General features: G+C 37.4%; 1 protein-coding gene across 3 annotated transcripts; it reads right to left on the bottom strand.

The window, feature by feature from the left end:
• Nucleotides 1–922: 922 nt before the first annotated feature.
• On the bottom strand, nt 923–19,099 carry LOC145606811 (protein PHOTOPERIOD-INDEPENDENT EARLY FLOWERING 1-like). 3 transcript variants are annotated; one of them, XM_081662641.1, is made up of 22 exons: nt 18,953–19,099; nt 18,261–18,348; nt 17,173–17,253; nt 16,934–17,041; nt 16,620–16,700; nt 16,429–16,517; nt 16,155–16,303; nt 15,964–16,043; nt 15,070–15,205; nt 14,900–14,929; nt 14,678–14,743; nt 14,471–14,544; nt 14,278–14,391; nt 13,274–13,312; nt 10,313–10,381; nt 10,147–10,209; nt 6,975–10,056; nt 6,085–6,149; nt 5,907–5,977; nt 4,982–5,774; nt 2,261–2,796; nt 923–1,908 (listed from the first exon to the last, which is right to left on the bottom strand). In XM_081662641.1, the coding sequence occupies exons 2-22, from the start codon at nt 18,318–18,320 to the stop codon at nt 1,473–1,475; spliced, it is 6,222 nt and encodes a 2,073-aa protein (XP_081518767.1). In that variant the 5' UTR covers nt 18,321–18,348; nt 18,953–19,099; the 3' UTR covers nt 923–1,472. The 3 variants fall into 3 exon arrangements, with proteins under 3 accessions (XP_081518767.1, XP_081518768.1, XP_081518769.1); XM_081662642.1 differs by having other exon boundaries at nt 14,513–14,544; XM_081662643.1 differs by lacking the exons at nt 16,934–17,041; nt 17,173–17,253; nt 18,261–18,348; nt 18,953–19,099 and having other exon boundaries at nt 16,155–16,351; nt 16,620–16,664.
• Between the last annotated feature and the right edge of the window lie 1,289 nt (nt 19,100–20,388).

Below are 20,388 nucleotides of genomic sequence, written 5' to 3'. Positions count from 1 at the left end.
GATGAATTATTAATGTTTTGCTTTGATATCAATAATGCAGGAGTACTGCTTCAAACAACAGTATTGTATAGGACAGAGAAGAGAGATTTAGAGAGAGAAGAGAGAGAGAGAAGAGAGAGAGAGATAAAGGAGTTTTTTGTTTTTCCATGAATGAATTAACAGTTGAGTTGAGTTAGTCATTTTGTTAGCAGTTGAATTATAATTCGATGAATGAATTATAGTTTGATGTACAAACTCTTTATTCATAGACAACTAGAATAACAGATTCTGTTATTTCTAATAACTCAACTGCTAACAAAATAACTAACTCTGGCATAACACATTTTTTTATTTATTTTTTTTTTTTTTTTTTGGGTGTTTAGAGAGCCTCAAGGGCGATGATGAGAACCGATCTCAGAACCCCTGAAATCGGGAAGGAAGCTCTTAGCCTCTTACCACTTGAGGTGTCCTTCACTCTCACATAATACATTTCTATGATAACTAAAAGTTTTGGTATGATCTGGATATATCTAATCTGATATATTTTTATTAAGAATAAATAATTATATCTTAAATAAATTGAAGAGATCAAGTTCTTAAGAGTACGGGAATAAATTAGAAATAATTAGATGACGAAGTTAAAGGTTCATCCAAGAGTCCAAGACTATCATAGCCCTTGTGTACACATATTTTAGTACTTAATTAATAGTCGTTCTCATTTGACGCAACACTTTCGAAATAGTACATACATTAAACATTTGGAGAAAATCAAAGTGCCACAATGCTACAAAATACTACATAGTAGTATACTTCGTATCATCGTATGTGCTAAGTTGCTAATTAGCATTGCAGAAGGAACATATGCTACTTGGGTGATTAAGAAGGCTAATTAGCATTGCAGAAGGAACATATGCTACTTGGGTGATTAAGAAGGGACGATGAATGATTAAATAATTAATTAATTAAATTAGGAAAAAAGGAGGTATTACGCATTTTGAGTCCAAGAGACCATTGATTACACACTAGAATCAAATTAGTATATTATATATACAACAGCTACGTCTATTCATCAGGACTACTGATGCCTAACTACTTTACAAAATGGTGTACTCTGGAAGTTGTACTCTCCAAAGAATGCCGCCGCTAAGCTAGTTTGCATACCTAAGCCTCAACATCAGGAAAAATGTGTCACCAACACAAAGCTCTTGTACTTTGCATATTCAGTGGCCTTCTAAATTTGTATGTGTGCACCACGACTCTCCGGAAGCTAGCCTTTAGGCCCTTGTGTTATCCTGAGTAACTGAGGAAAATGCAGCTACCACAAGCATGAGAGGGCAAGAACTGTGCAGTTCAATAGTGCACCCGAACGCACAATCAGTTGGTCGCAAAACTGCCAGAGAACCAGCATGGTAATTCTTCATGCTGGGGGCTCAATTGCCAAGCTTAGCTAAAAACTAACCCAAATTCAACATATACCAAAGTTGGTTCCTAATTTACCCAATATCCGTAAAATCAGTCAACGAACAATCTTCAAGACCTGAAATGAAGCAGGGATTATAGCAATGGGGTATTATCTCAACATTCTCTGTACATGAAGGAATTTCTTCTGCAATGTAAGGAGGGTCAATTGAATGATCCTCTAAAGAACTATCTGAGATTCCGAAAGGATTTGAACCAGAAATGGTACTTGGAGGGTTAGGTATGGTGGGCAATAACTGGAGCAATGGTTCTGCAAACGGGATATGAGCCTCAGCAGCTTCTGCAACTTTTCTGACCTTTGATTTGGAAGGTCTACTGGTTTCAGCAGAAGCCAGCTTGTGCTTCCCCGATGAAGATGATTTTAGTGACGAGCGGTTACGAGATTCAATTATTGGAAAAGCAGAGGATGCCCAACCAAATAAACCATGAAGACATGCACTTGAAGAGGCCCTGCAAAAACAAATATTCAATGAATTATGTATCAGAATACAAGTGTTGTGGCCTGAAAAATATATCTTTTCTGACATCACCAAAATGAGTCCATGAGTTCCCGCTTAAAGGACCACCACTTGGGATCCAGAAATTAGTAATAACAAAGCACCAAGAACTATAGTTAAACATTCTAATGCTTGGTTTCCTCATCTATTCAAGTTTTAAGAAAATGCATTCAGTATGAAGAAGATGCTACAGAAACGAGTCGTTTTACAATGTTTAATATGTTTCTTAACTCAACTAGGAGGTTGCCAAGGAGGCCACAAACCTACTGCTTTCAGCAACCAATTCCATGGAATAGAACACATACCTGAAACGACTCTCAGCCAGATGTTGAGTTGACCTAAGTTGATTTTCCTTTGAAGGTGATTTAACAGGTGGTAATGGATCCAAGCCAGGTATTGACAATGGTACCACAGATGGAAAACCAACATTGGAGTCACTAATCTCAGCTCTCTCTCTTCTGAACTCCACTGTGACATCCAATTTCTCAATAGTGGGTGGGTCCTCTTCCATCTGGCTGGACTGGGAGGTTTTGTCATTCCAGCCCACACTCTCCACATCAAGCAGTGCTCCATGTATAAGTTTTCCACACTGACCCAAATCAAACTTTTTCTTAGATATCCCTTTGGTTGAATTTTGAGCATTTGGATTGACAGATGTACCAAACAACCTTATGCTTGGACTTGGATACAGGCTGTTATGGGCATTTGAACGGCTTCTTTGCTGATCACGTGAGGATGTCATCCTCCATACTGAAGTGAGCAGAGCAGTGAAATGCCTTTGAAGAAGTAACTCGGAATCTGGTTGTTCCATAGCAGCATCTAGCAGGACCCGAATGTGATCCTGCCACAAAATATAATCTGAGCAGTTGCAACAAAATGCAAAGGTTCGTAAGAATCATAACATATTTTAGGAAGGGAAAGTCAATCCCCAGTATACTCTGAATGCCTTAGTTGGCTGTAAAATCTTCTTCCTTGTTCACAGGTAGCCCCATGTAAGGTTAGATAAAAAGATTAGCTCTTACTCTTTCGATCTTTAGGAAAGGAAGTTGTGACTACAGGAGCCGAGGTTGTCCCTACTTTTATGGTGAATCTAATTTTCTTATTAGAGTCAGTAGCTGGAGATCTCTTCTTCTGCCTTCTAGCAATCCTATTTTACTTTGCTAATATAGATCTTGACAAAACTGCCAAGGGAAGTAATAAGAAACACTCAATTGATGGACTGCTCTCACTTTTAGTCCATTAGTCGCAAATTTCAAAGTGGACTTAAAAAGGGCTCTGTAGTTGGTACATCCAATACTCAACGAGAGGAATTACAATAGTGTAGCTTTACAGAAAAACAGTTTCTTTAGAAAAAGATGGTATGTTAAAAATATTTGACAGGTTGCTTAAACTCTAGATGTGTTCTAAATTCAAAGTTAGGCTAGAATTTGTTATAATGGTGTAAGGCGGCTAAGTGATTTATTAGGGGCACAAATTCATAACGAATTCTGAATCTCTAATAGAGAGACTTACCTCCATAGCTGAATTCACTCTGGAGTCAGGATCTCAAAGCTTAAGCTACACACCTACACTACATTGGGTGTGTTCTCAGAATTGAATTTAAAAACTTAGAATCTGATATATGGTGAATGAGTTTTAAGTGATTTATCAGACACAAACTCATAACTGATTCTGAATAGCTAATCGAGAGACTAAACTCTAAAGCTGAATTCACTCCTGCATCAGGATCTCAAAGCTAAAGCTTAAGCTTAAAGCTAAACACACAAGTATCAATAATGTCCAACCCGCGGACATGAAGCTCTGCATAATTATATATTGACTCAACTCAGGGTGCTTCCTGCTCCAATGAAGATTAGAATCCTCCCCACAAGGCATTACTCTATATTCACTAAAGATTTAAGCAGATAAGAACCACACACCCCATATGCCCATAACACAAAGTAATTAAGCTAACTGTTGAATTTAGACAACATATTCAACCGATGTGTCAACATATCCAATTTCCAAATATGTAATTGTGGAACTTAAACTGGTATATATATATACCGATGAGGGATGTGGCACTTAAAATGGATGGAGGGAACATAAATAGTTTTTCCAACTTTTCAATCTAAAGAAGGCTTTAGAAAGGTTATCAAGGAATAAGTACTCATAATAGTATCATTGAGGCAGCCACCACTTCACTGCTACACTAGCTGTGCAGGATAGGAACCTTGCTTGGACTAATAGTGCATCAATTATTACTCATTACATATAAGCTTTGTCATCCAGTTCAAATTTAATTGCTATATACTAATGTTAAATGTGAACGAGTCCAATGTCCACTCCACTAACTACTCACCAAGTCACCATCCCTTTGAGAATTTTCATTTTCATTACTTAGGTTTTCTAGTCCTGTCCAAGGTCACAATTCAAAAGAAAACCCCCCTCCCCCCACCCTCTCCCTCCCCGGGCAGGTCAAAGGGCAAGAACAGGATAGGGAAATATGATAACATCAAACAATCATGATATTTGAAGGAAAACACCACAAATTTCAGAAGACCAGGATAAGATGAGGATAAGACATATTGAATTTTGAAAATAACTGACCCAGGCTTAAGTATAAAGTCACAAATAGCATGGAAGTCACCCCAAATCACATCTTAACATACACACCAAACATATAGAAATCTTGAAACACCAAAATTGAACATTATTTTTCCACAAGTATCTTTTTACATGAACCACATGAATTATGATCCAGCAGTCTAAAATATCTAAATGGAAAGCTGAAATAGATGCATCCCCAACTTCCACAAGTCAGAAATTCTACATAATATTGTAGTCCATGGATCATAAATCAAAACATTGAAAAAAGGACATTTAATATAAGAATAGATTTTTGCACTCGTTTTAAAAAGTCCACAAGTAAGCTAGCCCCAGAGCTTGTAGAAATATGATTGAGCAAACTGGAGAGTGGATGTGTGTGTGTTTTTGCTAGGGAAGGAAGGGGGGATTTGATACAAATTCTTGTAAGAAACTCTTACCTCAGTAACTCTCAGTAACCCCTTTGAAGGTCCAGCAGTGCTTGATTTTTCATTATTGAGAGAATCTGCGACACCATAAACATATTTTTGGACAAGTTCCCTAAATCTTTCACAACACAAAGTCGGATGTCGAAATCGTCCCCTGTAAAAACCACCAGCTGTCATTCCATAGAGAGTATCACTAACCAAGCTCCAATTTGGGCCATACTCATGTACAAGAGCACATAACACTGCATCCTCTTGTGGCAACCAGGAATCAGGTGAAGGGAAACAGTCACTTGACCACAAGTTCCCCTTTTTCTTCAACTTTTCGGGCTTTATAGTATATATCCTCTTCATTGGCATAGTTGTAATTGAAATTCTCCCTCCCATTTTACCCCTGCTAGCAGGCTTCAGCTCTAAATCAAGAGTAGAATCCTCACATGATTTTGAATCTCTTGATTCTTCATTGAACATGCTTAACAAATTTGGTTCCATCGATGGCAATGTGGGTACAAGAGCAGTCTTCTTGGCCTTTTTGGGCTTGATCTTTGAGGATGTCTCTTCTTCAGCAGCAGCAGTTTCGTTCTTTTTTCGTTTCTTTTTTAACATGATAAAAGTTGGGCATACATCTGCACAATCAACTGCTTCGTGAGAATAATCTTCATAATCTGATGACAGATGTTCTACTACGTCATCCTCTTTAAGAGCTTTGGATGCGGAGGACAAAGAGTGCTTTTTCAGAGATTTGAACTTTGCTTTCTTTGGTTTCTTTTTCTTTGGCTTAGATTTACCACCACCAGATGCTTCATTCCTGCATTGAAAGTATTTTGACAAAACAGGATTATAACCAAAGTAAATAGATAAAGTAATTCATGATTTTCACTGCTTGATTGAAAGTTTTGCATTTAAGGAAAGACAGGTAAACATCAGAGTGCTCTCTTACTTGATGAAATCACCATTCACTTCCTCCCCATTTTCCTTCTCCTTGGCTTTGCTTTCTAGTTCTTCCATCAACTACAGTAAAGATATAATGTTAAATCAGCAACAGAACAAAATATTACAAGCAAATAACTTTAAGACCCTTCAGCTGCTTTGTTTCTAATATAAAGTTGAGCACCGACCTGATGTTGAGCTAAAGCCTCAACTTGCTGGTGATAAGCTTGGGTAGCAAATTCAGCGTCCCATTCTGATAAAAAGGAGTTCAAATAAGAGTTTTAAATGAAAGCTGGAGCTTATATCAAAGTTGGTATTACCTGCTCATAGACTATGTAAACTACCAGATGTAACACATGCACTTCAAGCCATTATAGGGCCTATCACACAATAAATCACAGAAGTATACAGATCCATGATTTGATCTGAAAAAATTAACAAGCGAAGGCCAGCAATCATATTATATTTTCAGCTTTTAGTGTATGAGGTAAGAAAGAAAATCCTTGCCTTAATATTTATTGGTCTATGTCCTAGTTCCTTTTCAAAACCATTCAGCCTCTTTCTAAACCATGGGAAACAAAGACTAAAAATGAATAATAATAATTGAATGCCATCTTGATTCTTTTTTGGGGGAGATGGGCACCATGGAAACATTCAAATAATGTCCCTACTTTATTTGTCTTATCAAAGATCTTCCTCGGTTCCTTTTTAATTGCAACGTAAATCTTTTTTGTAATTTGTAAAATTACTGCAACTTTATTGGACAAAGATTCTCACTATCTCTCTCCCCATGAATCCTCTCCTCTCTTGTGCATCCCTCACGTTGGGATTAAAAGACAATCGGGGTACTAATATAATTTTACATTATTTTGCGACTAGTATAACATTATTTAATGTAGTGCATAACTAAACAAAGGAATAAAATGTGAGAGAATCAGTGCACTCCTCAGATCCTTATTAGTAACCAAGCTCAGCAAATCCTATTACCCCTAAAGAATAATGCAGGAATCATTGGAAAAAATATGATGGCAAAGAGCAGAAAACTGCTTTAAATTCATTATGATTTGGAAAAACTTACTCTCATACACAAGAGGCTCATCGTCGTCATCAAGCTCTGCTTCCATATCCTCCTTTAACTTCTCGATACGCTCCAGCTCCCACTCCTTTTCCTCCAACTGAACTTGATAATTTATTGCATCCTTGTTTATTATGGGATTCCAAACCTCCAGGAAACGCATTGCATACCTATCAATAGGACGTAATTGATTTTCAAAGGATAAAACTTCTTGTCCAGCAGCTGCAGCTGCAGCTGCCATCTGTTTGACATCAGCAATCATGTCAACATCATCTTCATTGCATGCTAACGTGAGAGCCTTCTCTCCACCCAAATCATTCCCATTTGCAACAGCAATGTCCTCTACATTCGAAACAGTGACCAATGCATTCTGGTCTGCAGCTTCATCAGATTTAATAACATCCTCATTTCCCAGGTCCTCATCTTCCAACTTCCCAATTGCTTCCTCAGTAAATTCCTGATTATCTACAGCCTCTTCCTCTTCAACCTTCTTCAGTGCCATGTAATCTGCCTCATCTTCAGCATTTTTCAAAGCAGCCTCTATATCAGCACTAGAAACAGGAACCTCAGCACCATTATCTGAATTATTCTCTTTTCCTATTCCTTTAATGGGAGCTATTCTGTGACCTGAGAACAACTCCATTGGGTCAAGCTTCTTGAAAAACTCAGTATTGTAGCCACCGCTTTGTATTACTAGGTTATCAAGAGCTCGTTTCTGATTTGCTTTCTTTAAGATGTTTTCCTCAATGGTGCTCTCGCTTATTAAACGGTAGATGTTGACTTCACGTGTCTGTCCAATGCGATGACAACGATCTTGAGCTTGTTGATCCATAGCAGGGTTCCAGTCACTGTCGTAAAATATCACCGTATCTGCTCCAACAAGATTTATTCCGACACCTCCACTGCGTGTTGACAAAATAAACAAAAATATTTTAGGATTTGTATTAAATCTCTGCATCAATGTTTGCCTCTCCTCCGGTTGAGTTGATCCATCCAAACGCATGTAAGTATATCCATACAAATTTATAAAAGCTTCCAAAATATCAAGCATTTTTGTCATTTGAGTGAAGATTAATGCTCTATGACCCTCTGTTTTCAATCTCCTCAGCAAAGTAGCAAGCTGCTGGAGCTTTCCACAATCAAATTGTATCAAACGCCTGTCAGGGAAATACAACTGCCTTCGAACAAGAGCTGGACGTATTGGAGTCAAAAGGGGCAGCAATTTTTGAGAGCATTTTTCCTTGTAGCTTGGATCAATAAAAACAGATGTCTCAGATTTATTGCACCAACAAACAGGTGGTGGAGCTCGTGCAGCTGGAATAACAAACATAAAAGATTCAACCTGATCTATCATCTTCTGAAATCGCTCCACAGGTGACAAAACAATGTCTGCAAGCTTTGACGAATAGTCATGAGACACAGGGTTTGCCTTGCGGCATTGTATGTCGTAAACAGGATGCTTAATTGTCAAAAGCTCGCGTAGAGTTGTTGAGTATACAGGCTTCTTCTCACACCTTAATGAATTCCACCATGCAATGGCAGCAGCCCGCTGTTCCGCTTCTTTTAATCTCACATTAAGAATTTCCTTTTGAATCTTTTCAAAAATGTTAGTCCCACAACCTTTCTTCCTGTATTTAAATCTAGGCCTAACAATTTCTAGATTACTATGACAAACACGATGCTCAATCAAACTAGGAGGAGTAGCAATAGATTGAACTTCATCAAACTCCCAAGATGTCATTCTGAAATCTAGATGTGTAAATAAGAGCCCCAAGCCAGAAAGATTTGTGGAAGAAAATAGACCAGGTGAAAGCATTGAGCAAACACTTGAGCTCAATTGCATCTCAATCCCCTCCATGTCAAAAGAACTTGTGATAGAGCGACCCTCAAATAAGTCAGGATGATTGCAAACTTTACGTAGCTGCATTATAACATTTAGCATACCAATGAAGTTGGCACTAGCCAGAGTGCTTTGGGTTTCTGAACTAGCAATGAAATCCTCATACAAATTCCTCTGCCTCTTCGAGAGTCTGCAGTATATGACATGCTCATGTTTCATAGGGAGCTGTTTTTCAACATCTCTTTTCAAACGACGCAGAATAAATGGTCGCAAGACATTATGAAGGCGATCAATCACTTCTTTGTTCACCTTTTCTTGTCCTTCCACCATGCCTGATATAGGATTGCAAAACCAGTCCTTAAATTCCTGGTGAGATTGAAAGATATGGGGCATCAAAAAATGCATTAAAGACCACAACTCCATTAGATCATTCTGCAATGGTGTACCCGTCAACAAGATGCGTCGCTTTGAATTGAAGTTTAAGAGAGTTTGCCAACGCTGAGATTTCCAATTCTTTATCAAATGAGCCTCGTCTAAAATTAAATACTTCCACTTCTTTCGTTTGAAAATTTTTGAATCTTGGATAACAAGTCTGTAAGTAGTGATGCACACATGGAAAGAGTTGGGTTTCATCCAACCTTGCCTCTTATATTTGCGCTCTTTTGCACTCCCAAAGTAAGTTAAGATCTTAAATGCAGGGCACCACTTCATAAACTCAGTTTCCCAGTTAAGCATGACACTGGTTGGCACCACAATGAGATGAGGCCCCCATATTCCCTTCTCACAAGCCAGGTGGGCAAGCAATGCAATAGTCATAATTGTCTTTCCTAGACCCATCTCATCAGCAAGAATACCATTAAGTCTTTTCTCATACATGGTAACAAGCCAGTCAAGCCCAATATGCTGATACTCACGAAGAGGGTATTTAATAAGAAAGGGGAACTTTGTCCGAACACTAGTCGTGGAGAAAGTATTTCCTGTTGGTTGTGCAGACCTGGCAGCAGCGGCAGCATCAGCAATCCTAGCTTCTCTTTGACTCTCCTCTTCAGAATTCATCACAGAACCAGCAACAGCTTCTTCATCAGGGACAGGTGAAATTGATTTAATCTCCCCAGAGTCATCTGCAGCTACAGATATATCTTGGGCTTCCTTGTCAGACACTTCCTCAGCTGGATGACTCTCTATGTCAGAGTGAGCAGAACAATAATCTGATTCACCATCAGCAGAGCCAGCCTCGGACGAATCCTGATAGACGAAGCACAATGATTCAAAGATAAATATAACATGTTTACCATGCCATTGGAGTGTGAAAAGCATATAGGATATGAAACCAACCATTTTATATCTTGCAAGCAATTCTTCCAAGGAAATCTCGCTTTCTTTCTGCAATAATGCAATCTGCCCAACACCAACACACACCAAGAAAAAATTAATATACAAAAGCTTCCTAAATAGACAACAATTACAAAAAAAATCTAAGCTTGCATTCAATGGTGCATACCTCATCTTCAGATGTTTTAAGCTCTGCTTTTGCCAACTCCTCCTCCTCGACCAAGGTTGTCTCATCATCCTAGCAATACAAATCAGTATTATAGCCAAGTAGAAGCAGTAAGAATTGCATAATATCTTGGGTTATTTTCAACCCACGGCAAACAGGACAAGAGCATAGATATGGAAGTGATATTTTGAGGGATATGTCATAAGACATCACAACTGAATTACAAAAATAAATAGATAAATAAAATAAAACCCTTCATATAAAATAGACAAGCTATGTCAGAGACTAAAGGGGTACCTTAACCAAGAAATAGAGGAGCAACAATAATCAAAGAGTAACGATTCTGGAAATATTTAAGGGTGGATTGACCAATTGAGGGTAATAAATTGAACAAATGAACAAGTAATCTACTCCTCCACATGTAAGGATAATCAATATTTTCCAAGTATTCTAACACCCTTCTTCCCCCCCCCCCCCCCCCCCCCACCCAAAACCCAAGTATCTCCTTACCATCCCCTCCTTGCCACAATTTCAACCATAGATAACATCATCTTAATATCTCAGGTCATTTTCCAACACCAACATAAGGCTCATTGTCTCTAAGACACTGGTAAGTGGTAAATACCTCACTTCCTCTTCCTTTCCCTCACTTTAAAATAGGGCTTCTATTAGATCTAGTCACTCAGATCTATTTCAGGCATAAAATAAGAGGTCAGTGATGCAGGCAAACACCACGGACAATAAGCAATGATAGCTTGAAGAATGTTATGAAGGTGATCTGCATACTTTAGAGTGGTGGCAGCTGGAGAACCTACAGGTGAGAGGATGTCAGATCTGTCTACCTATCTCATTCCTCTCTCCCCCTACTATCCAATTACCACATCCAGAGAGGACATGTGAATCTATGATAAGCTTCACTGGACATTATAAATGGGAAAATACTTAGAATGGATAAATATGATCAACTCCAAATCCACCAGAAAGAATACTTGTTCCCTAGTAACTACGCTAGGAACATTTACCCCTTTAAATGTAACTCCCTAAATTTTTCAATGAGTCCGCCATTTCCTATGTAAATGCATTGCATATCATTACAATAATATTTGTCAATTTGTTGTTTCAAGGCTACCAGTAAGAAGAACCATAACAATACATGAACACTATGCTACATAGATGATTAAATGATATTGTTCATCACCAGATGTTATTTAAGGCAGTGGGCAGTGGCTTTAATATAAGTGAGTTATTGGATAAATTATAGCACATCCATTTTTCTCTATTGCACCACACTACTCCACTTATATAGCAGTCCTTTACTCCTGCCATACGTAGACAAGCCTCCTCATAAAACTAGATGAGAAGCCATTTAAGTCGATCCAAAAAGCTTAAGACTAGATCAATAAGCATAGTCACAGATCACAAAAGGACAGGGTAATCCTATTTGAATAACACTAAACCCATATACAGCTGATACCCATATATAAACAGTAATAACAACTTCATTAAGAGAGAATTCCATAACTCCCATCAAACTTACGAACAGTAATCTAAGATAAAAAGAACCACTGCATTTTACGAATTAAAATTGAAGCAAGTCGATTCCTCCCCTCTTGAATAAAAAATCACACACACCTCCTTCTCCCTCTGCCGGCTGTACCCCACCCCCTCTAATAAAAAAAACACACCTGTCCTCCCTCTGCCGGCTGTACCCCACCCCCTTTTTTTCTTCTCTAGTCTCCAAAGGAAAAGATAGAAGTGAATTTCTCCAACAAGTTATCAACTCCTCCACCCCCAATCAAACATTAACCAAAAAGCACACAGCAGCAGATATATCTTCATTCCATTATAACCTCTCTAATCATATAAAGGAGATATATCCAAAACATACCAGCAGGGTGTCACCCATTTACAGAAGGAAGGTTAACAGCTTAGAAAACTCATGCCCTTGAACTATCTGTCTATCTAGAAGTAATTAGGTACAAATCAAGAAACATCAACATCACCCAGAACCTAATACCTTGATTTGGCTATACAAAAGGCTCAAATAAAGGACATTGGCAAGGAGGATTACAACCTAAAGAACCTTTAAGTTCTTCCTTTTCAAATGTACCACAAAATCCTCCCTAATCATCATCTTATGGTTATGCACATCCTAGCCTACCTATACTTCTAACTTTGTAAGCAGGAGTAGTCAAATCCTTGGCAATTATAATGGTTGCAAATAGATGGTTATAGCTCTTAACTCATCTCTTAGTTTATTTCCTCATAAAATTGGTAATTTCAGCTACTAAATACTAATTAAATTTTTCACTACCCTAATTCAAAGCAAACTCCCTTTTCTTTCCTAACATAGACTCTTTCCATTCCATTCTCTCTTCCAACAATCAAAAAAGTTTAAAATTAGGGGAACAAAGAGAAACTGTACAGATCCAGTAATCTAGATAATTCATAAGATGCTGCGTCACTGACCTTTTACCACAATTCATGGAAACAGCAACCAAACTCTATGGTTGAAGCATCAACTTCAAGAAAAATCAAAACTTGTCTATAAGGTTCTACCAGGAAAATAACAACCAAAGATTTACTCATTCATTTGTTGATAGACTAGAACCAATCATGCCAGAATCAGTCCAGATTGTTTTTCATGTATGCAAATCAAAAGACTGAATAAGAGCCAAAATTCTTTTTATGAGAAAAAAAAGAAAAAAAAAGGCTGAAATAGGGACTTAGAAATGAAGTACATTATGAGAGCAGTGAAAGAGCATTGAAATATAATTCTCTATATTAATTGTAAACAACTTTTGTTGATACGAAGATGGTGCAAGATAAATCATGTTCAATCGCGAAGATTCCAACATAAAACTAAATAGCATATGACGAATTGACAAAGCAAATGTAAAGTAGACATGGACCAGCTTACAACATCTTACTGTCACACATCAGCAATGTTACATAGAGCCATACCTTCTCTTCTCCAGTGGCAATGATAAACTCGTCATCTGCCTGGACAGTGCAGAACACGTCAGCAAAGCTTCATGAAACAAGCAAATAAGGTAAAAGAAAGCAGCAGAAAATATGCAAACAAACATTAAGCATCTGCTCTAAACCACTATTTTATCCAACAAAAACTACCCAAACACTCAAAGTCAATCAGAAGACGCGCAAAAGATGCAGCTATCTTCAGACTCCAAAAGCCCCATTTCACATGACTTATTACATCATAGGGGCAACTGGAAAAGACTGCGTACATCCAGAATTCCAGAGCTCCTTATACTCTACTTCTCCTGGACTGCTGGACACTGGGTCTTTTGTATGGCATAGTATATTTTTCACATTATTCAAAGCAAAATAAAATCAGAATTTAAACAAGACAGTCATTCAATCTCTTTTTCAATCTTTCCCTTTTTTTGTTTATTTATGGGAGAGGATTCTTGTACTTCCTGCTCCAGTCCATAAGCCTACTGGTCAATACTCCCACCCCTAAACCCTTGCTAATATATCCAGCCTGCAACTTCTGTCTATTGTTCAGCTCAATCTTCTGAGTCATTAAAACATATATGAGCTTTCCTGGACAAACACAATTTGATGTAAATTTATTTCTGGGAGAGAAATCAGTCCTATAATTCCTGATCCATTTCCACAAGCCTATTGGTTGGCACTCTAACCCCTAATCCCTTGCAAATTCAGCCAGCCTGCAAACTCCCATCTCCCTTTCAGCTCCATCGTTTGACTTTTAAAATATACAACTTTCCTGGAAAACTAGCACAATACTAATGTAACTGTGTCCCTTAATTGAATACATGTTTCCCATTTTGTTAATACGGACAACATATATTGACTTATTGAGCAAATATTCATACCAACAAGATTGGAACAAAAAACAAAATCAACTAATGTAAGTTGCCAGTTTCACTCAGCCAAAGGAATAAAAGATGATACAAGTCAACTACATCAAAGAATCTACATACCAGCTCATCATCAGAATTATATTCCCTATCTACATAATCAGAAGTAGTTGTGACATCAGGTGAATTTTTGGGCGAACAGACCTCAACTTCAGATACATGGCCATTGCGTTTTTCCTGGAAAAAAATATTTTGGATCAAACAGGTCTCTAAACCTTCATAACAAAAGAACAACATATAAACACATACAACTTACACAACGACGACTAATGAACTCTGATGAGCAGTAAGCATCTACCTTAGCTACAGCAAGAGTATCAGTTTCATCACCTATAGCAAGTCACAAACCAATTATGAAAGGCTTTACAGATTAATCATAAACTCCAAGAGCTTTCTAGTGTTGAGAATTAGTAACATCCAAAAACTAACAGAAACTTGGTCAGTTCACAGATCACACTCTTACCTGAATCAGCCTCATCAGGGCTTTCAACAGAAACTTGACGTCCCTCTGAATAATGTTCTCCATTGACTAAAATTAAGCAAAGAATCCACCATGGAAGATGTACAAACAAACAGAATAAAAGAAATTAATTAAGTTGGTAACTGAGGGAAAAAATATGTGATAGAAATGAAGGGAGCCTATATATAAATACTTTTAAAAGGAACAATCAAGATGTTGACTTACCCTGAGCAGGGCCAACCTCATCACAGTTCCCTGTTACAACAGGAAAAACTCAGCATTACTTTCTTCAGCTAAAACAAAGGATAGCTTCAACAATAGTTCACTCTAATAATGCAGTCACGACAAAAATGGGAATGCCCAAACAAGACATCACAACTTTTACAGTAGATTACCTTCACTAACTGAATAGCGTTTGAGTAGCTCCTCGAGTGGCAAGTCTACTTCATTTTGTAGGGCAGCCAACTCTTCTAATCGCTCTTCCTCAGTAATCAGAGCTTCATCTTCCTCAATAGTCTGCTCGTCATCTTCCTATATCACATCATGGAAGATAAGTACATGACCATAAACAAGAGATAGACATTGCTTAAAAAAAATTGAAGATATGAGTACAATGGACAAGCCCTCAACATGGGCATAATTCATCATTAAAGTAAATAGCCAAGTTGGATCAGACCACCACTGTGGAATTAGATTAAGCCCTAGACCCAAAAGACCGAAAGGAAGGAGGAATATCTGAAGCAATTTGAAAGCTAGCACAAAACCGAAGGATCTAATCACGCATATAATTAATCATATTAATGAAGAAAAGAGCAAGTATTGCACAGGTTTAAATCTAAACAGAACAAAATTCAGCTTAACAACTCACTATAAAGTTTTGGAGTTACACTCACTTTCCTAACTGAAATACAAGAACTTATTTTTCCTTCTGGTCCACTAAGCCTGCTCAATTTTGAGATTAAGTTTTACCATTCAATTCAAAACTACATACAATATTTCATCTTGGAACACATCTAACATTCAATAGCAATAAAAAACATCTAATCCAGGTAAATTCACTACCAAATGTATAAACTCGACTGATTATGTGCACAAGGGGCAAGACCTCTAAGGGCTCTTACTAATAAAGATACCCTCTTGAAGAACATTAAATTTCCAACTAAGATCGATAACAGCACACTGATTCTCATCGATTCAATTTTGATGATAGGATCTCCAAAAGAATGAAAACAAGAAAACTATACCATATTTCCATATATTAGGCAACAGTAGAAGAGTTGTGAGCTCACCGTTTCATCCTCAGATGACACATCATAATCATCATCAGCATCCATAGCATCCACTTTTATCTCTGTATCTGATTTAGCCTCTGAAGAAAATGCATCATCACCAATATATTAAGGCACTCTTCTTTGCAAGTAAAACAAGCAAAATATCTCTTCTTTGCAAGTAAAACAAGATACGCCACATTGCCACTTACCAGCAAGCAATTCCATAGATCCTTCATCCACTGGTTTTTCATCATTCTCTTTCTGCTGAGAGTAACTAGTATTCTCCTGAATTGATGTCTGTCCTGAAGGACAGGTGTTTGACGTGCCCAAGAGATTCTCTGCCAGCATAGTTGAATACCTGTGAATTCCACCAAGTTGTTCATTCCTCATCATTCCACATGCTCAACTGTAACACCATATAATCTTTACATATGGAGACCAAAAAAGACAATAAAGGTCATGCAAAGGTCATTTCGAGACCACCTTTCAGTTTGATCTAAGAGATACTCCAGCTGCTTGTCAAGCGCCGCCTTCTTTTTACAATCAAGCTCTAACTGATGCTTATAGTGCACCTGTATAAGTGATTTTCAGAGCAGGTGTAAAGTTAGAGAGCTTCATACATCAAGGCAGCTATCTTAAGAGAAAATACCAATTCCACATATTATTTAACTTGCCAGCTTCTCAATTTTAGTCCAGAATTTTTTGACATCCTTTGATATATTGAGTGCAACTTTTCTCATTCGCTGCTCTTCTTCCTGTTTAATTAAAAATGACCGGCATAAGAGAGAAAATCGAGAAAGACGATAATTTTAGACTGTTAACAGGTATGTACAACAGAATGCGCCAACAGTAAGGATTGTCTTAATTGGCATAAGGTAGTAGACTTAATAACATGCAACAACAAATCTATTCAAACAATTTTACATTCGTGCTTGTGCAAGTGAACTATAATCTTTTGTCAACTAAATAGAAAGTTGATGAGCTAAACCTTCATTCTCTTTTCTTCTCTCGTAACCGGATCCAGCATGCCTCTGCTTGCACGTAAAGCTACTTTTTTTGCCTGTGCTAACTTCCATTTCCTCTCTGCTTCAAAGTCCTGCCATAATGGTTTCAAAAAAAAAAATCATAATTAAATTTGGGCTGGCTTGACACACTATCTCTAAATTTGCAAACCTGAAGAACACTTCAGAACAAAAGCAATTACAACACACAAACACAGCTGCTGACCTTTGATAACCAGATCATCTCCTCCAAAACATGATCCCAATGTGTTTTGGGGCGGCGAGGTTCTCTAGGTGCTTCAAGTGCCTGCAAGAGATAGTACAGCATATTATAACAGAAGATAAAAGGTAATACCATATATTGATGAGCCTGGAACTAGTCATAACCGATGGCAAGGCACACTAAAGCAACAAAATCACACATAACCCATGGTTAAGTTGACATTTAGCATGGTTCCGGGAGACAAGGATAATGTATTCTGAAGTTATGTTACTCTTGATTTGATTAGTAAAGAAAGGCGCAGCTGATAAATCCTTTTAGCATGGTACTCATATCAATGCAGTAACATTTTAAGAAAATTATTTATGTTATGTTATTATATAGCGGGAGTTAAACTGTTTAAGCCCTGTCTATGACAGACTAATTAAAATTAAAATAAATATCACATGCTAAGTGAAACAATTTTCAAAATCATATGGCGCCTCCATGGAATTATTGAAGAATGTTGTAAATACAATATTTATCGAGCAATATATCATGGGCTCATGGCACCTCTACGGAACATATTGTAAACGTTAAGTATCCTCTTGCTAAATAATAAAAGAGCTTTATTCAGTCAGAAACTCCAGACATCTTAGCTAGCCAGAATGATTTCCAGTAATGGAACTAACTTTAAGTAATCCCCAGATACCTCCCTTGTATTGTTCCCTCTATGTTAGCATGAAAGCAGTTGGATTATGATCAGTACGTATCTAGCTCAGGCTATCCTATCTTATTAGCACGATTTGTAATACTTTCACGCATACAACAACCAACAGATCAGTATCACCAAGTGGAATTTGAACTTGCACTCTACAAATATAGGTTATTTTGCACATGTAAGTGTAATGTTCATCAAATTATAGATTTTAAAAATCAAATAATAATTCGAGCACGTTTTCCGTTATAGCTCCAACATACGACAATTACTCCAATGTTCTGCTTATAACACCTAAAATAGATTATCTGCATGTGCAAGTATTGCAACATAAGACTTAAATTAACCGAAACTCTTGAAACTGAACAGAGAGAATAACAAATAAAAATCATCTAACCTTTTGACGTCGAGCTCTTGACTCGTGATCAAGTTTAGACCTTGGACCTTTCGAAGCCATAGTTGCCAAAACTACCGCGAATCTCTAGCTGAATCAACAATAACAACAAGAAAAAACACCCTCATTTTAATAAACAAACATCCAACCATCTAGCCAATTCATTCATGCATGCCCGTCCCTGAACCAGGCCAGGAGGGGCGGGCACGCAACACTACGTTATCCAAGCCAACCCACTGGCCTTCCGAAAAAAAGGCCCGGGCAGTAAACTCAGCTCGAGCTTAATCAGATTTAGCCTTGAGCTCAGAGCTCTAACAACCCTCAAAACCCAAGCTTGGCAGGGTCTCTAATAGACTCATGAAGGCTCGGCTCGTAGACTCGATTCGGCTCGAAAAATGCGACACATTAGCAACCAAATTTGACTCAATTTTCACATTAAACTCGAAATCACATAAAAAAAATCTCCTCGTTCAATAATTCAACGTAAATTTACACAAACCAAAATTCAAGCAACAAAATCGCTCGTTATAATCCTTCAAAACTACAGTAATTACAATCAGAAGTCCAATAATCCACCTTTAAAGAACCCTAAATTGATTTTACTGACAAAAAATGTTAACGACAGTACGAAACTAAACCCTAGATTGTGAAATAGATATTTTGATGATTAAATCAAAATGGGAAAAACATCTAACCTCAGAAACTGCATCAATGGAGGAGAGAAAGCTCAGAAAACCGCTTCAATGGAGAACTCGGAGTACGCTTCAATGGAGAGGAGAGAGAGGTGCAGCGTTAAAGTGAAAAGCTCCAGAGAGAGGGTGAAGAAATGAAAACATAGGAGGAAGATCGTTGACACGTCAGATCTAGATTATATCAACGGTTAGAATTCATTCGCAATTAAATTTTGTTCAATTCTAAATAAGGCATTTTTTATTTTCTTATTATACTTTTGATCTTTTTCGATACCTTGGTGATTTACAGTTTCATACTCGTTATTTGTTAGACATGGTCAAGTCGGGTCAGATCAAGTATAAGGGATGGTTATGCAATGGCACGAGAGTAGTTTAACTTTTTTTTTTTTTTTAGGATGCCCACCCGGTTCACCAGAGCTTAGCTCCGACTACATCCGGATCCGACTCGGGTAGCACACCTAGCTTATGGTGGGTGAATCTCCCAACAAGAGTTTCTGCATACAGTGAGGCTCGAACCCGAGACCTCCCTTAAGCAACATCAAGTTTTTTACCACTTGAGCCATCTCTTGATGGTAGGAGTAGTTCAACTTGTCACAAACATATCACATTATGAGAGGCATGTTGGTGAGTCATGGGTCGTGCATGAACATCATTTTTAAATTTTGGTGAAATTATACTCGTAACTAATTTTTTTGGCTTGGATAATGTTTTGAGAGGTTAACTCTCATACTTCATATGATCCTTTTGTTTGTGTGATTTTTGTGTTGTATGATTTTACAAATGTGTAATTGACTAGTTTTTAGTCATGAAAAATGTTGTCAAATATTAAGTGTTGTACCCTAGTGGCTAGTGTAGAGTATTTTCATTTACATGTGCCTTGGTGGATACGATAGTACTCCGTAGAAGTATTCCTTGTATCTAATGTTCATCAAGAAATAAAATTACTACACCAATGTCCATTAAATCTTATGCACCTAAAGTCGTTGCTACAATGCTACTTGAGTTATATGCATGCTTATCTTAATAACTTAATTTATTGTGTAATGTTTGAAATTATGAGTATTAATTTTCTAGAAATCAGTAAAAATATAAATAAATAAATAAATAAATAAATAAAAGGTGGAGAATATAAATTAAAATATACTCGTACTCTGTAAAATAACTAATTATTAAAAGGTTAAAAACTTAAAATATACGAAGTACAAGTTTGAAGAAAAGCTTGGAAGTGCTTTGAAAGATCAAAGTAGAGTAAGATCTCAGTCTCTCTTCAGAATTCTTCTTCAAGGGTTTGAGTTGTCCCCTACTCCCCTATCGTACGTCATATTACTCCAGTTATCCAGTATATTACAGTACCAACTAATCAACTACTCCGAACCTATTATTAAGTCTTACTGTGCTTGATAAATAAGTGGGTTGGGCTAGGCTAGTTGGTGTTGCTT

Source organism: Chenopodium album, chromosome 23 (genome assembly GCF_948465745.1).
Source record: "Chenopodium album chromosome 23, dcCheAlbu1.1, whole genome shotgun sequence".
Classification (NCBI taxonomy): Eukaryota; Viridiplantae; Streptophyta; class Magnoliopsida; order Caryophyllales; family Amaranthaceae; genus Chenopodium; species Chenopodium album.
Note: the sequence above shows the minus strand (reverse complement) of the source record. Positions and strands in the feature narration are given on the sequence as shown.

Bases quoted from the DNA above. Each gene is read 5' to 3' on its own strand.
- LOC145606811 (XM_081662641.1), bottom strand. From the start codon at position 18,320: ATGGCTTCGAAAGGTCCAAGGTCTAAACTTGATCACGAGTCAAGAGCT. The intron at 16,044-16,154 runs GTAAGTGGCAAT...CATTTTCTTCAG, and splicing joins ATCTATGGAATTGCTTGCTG to AGGCTAAATCAGATACAGAG. The intron at 10,210-10,312 runs GTATGCACCATT...GGTGTTGGGCAG, and splicing joins TTAAAACATCTGAAGATGAG to ATTGCATTATTGCAGAAAGA.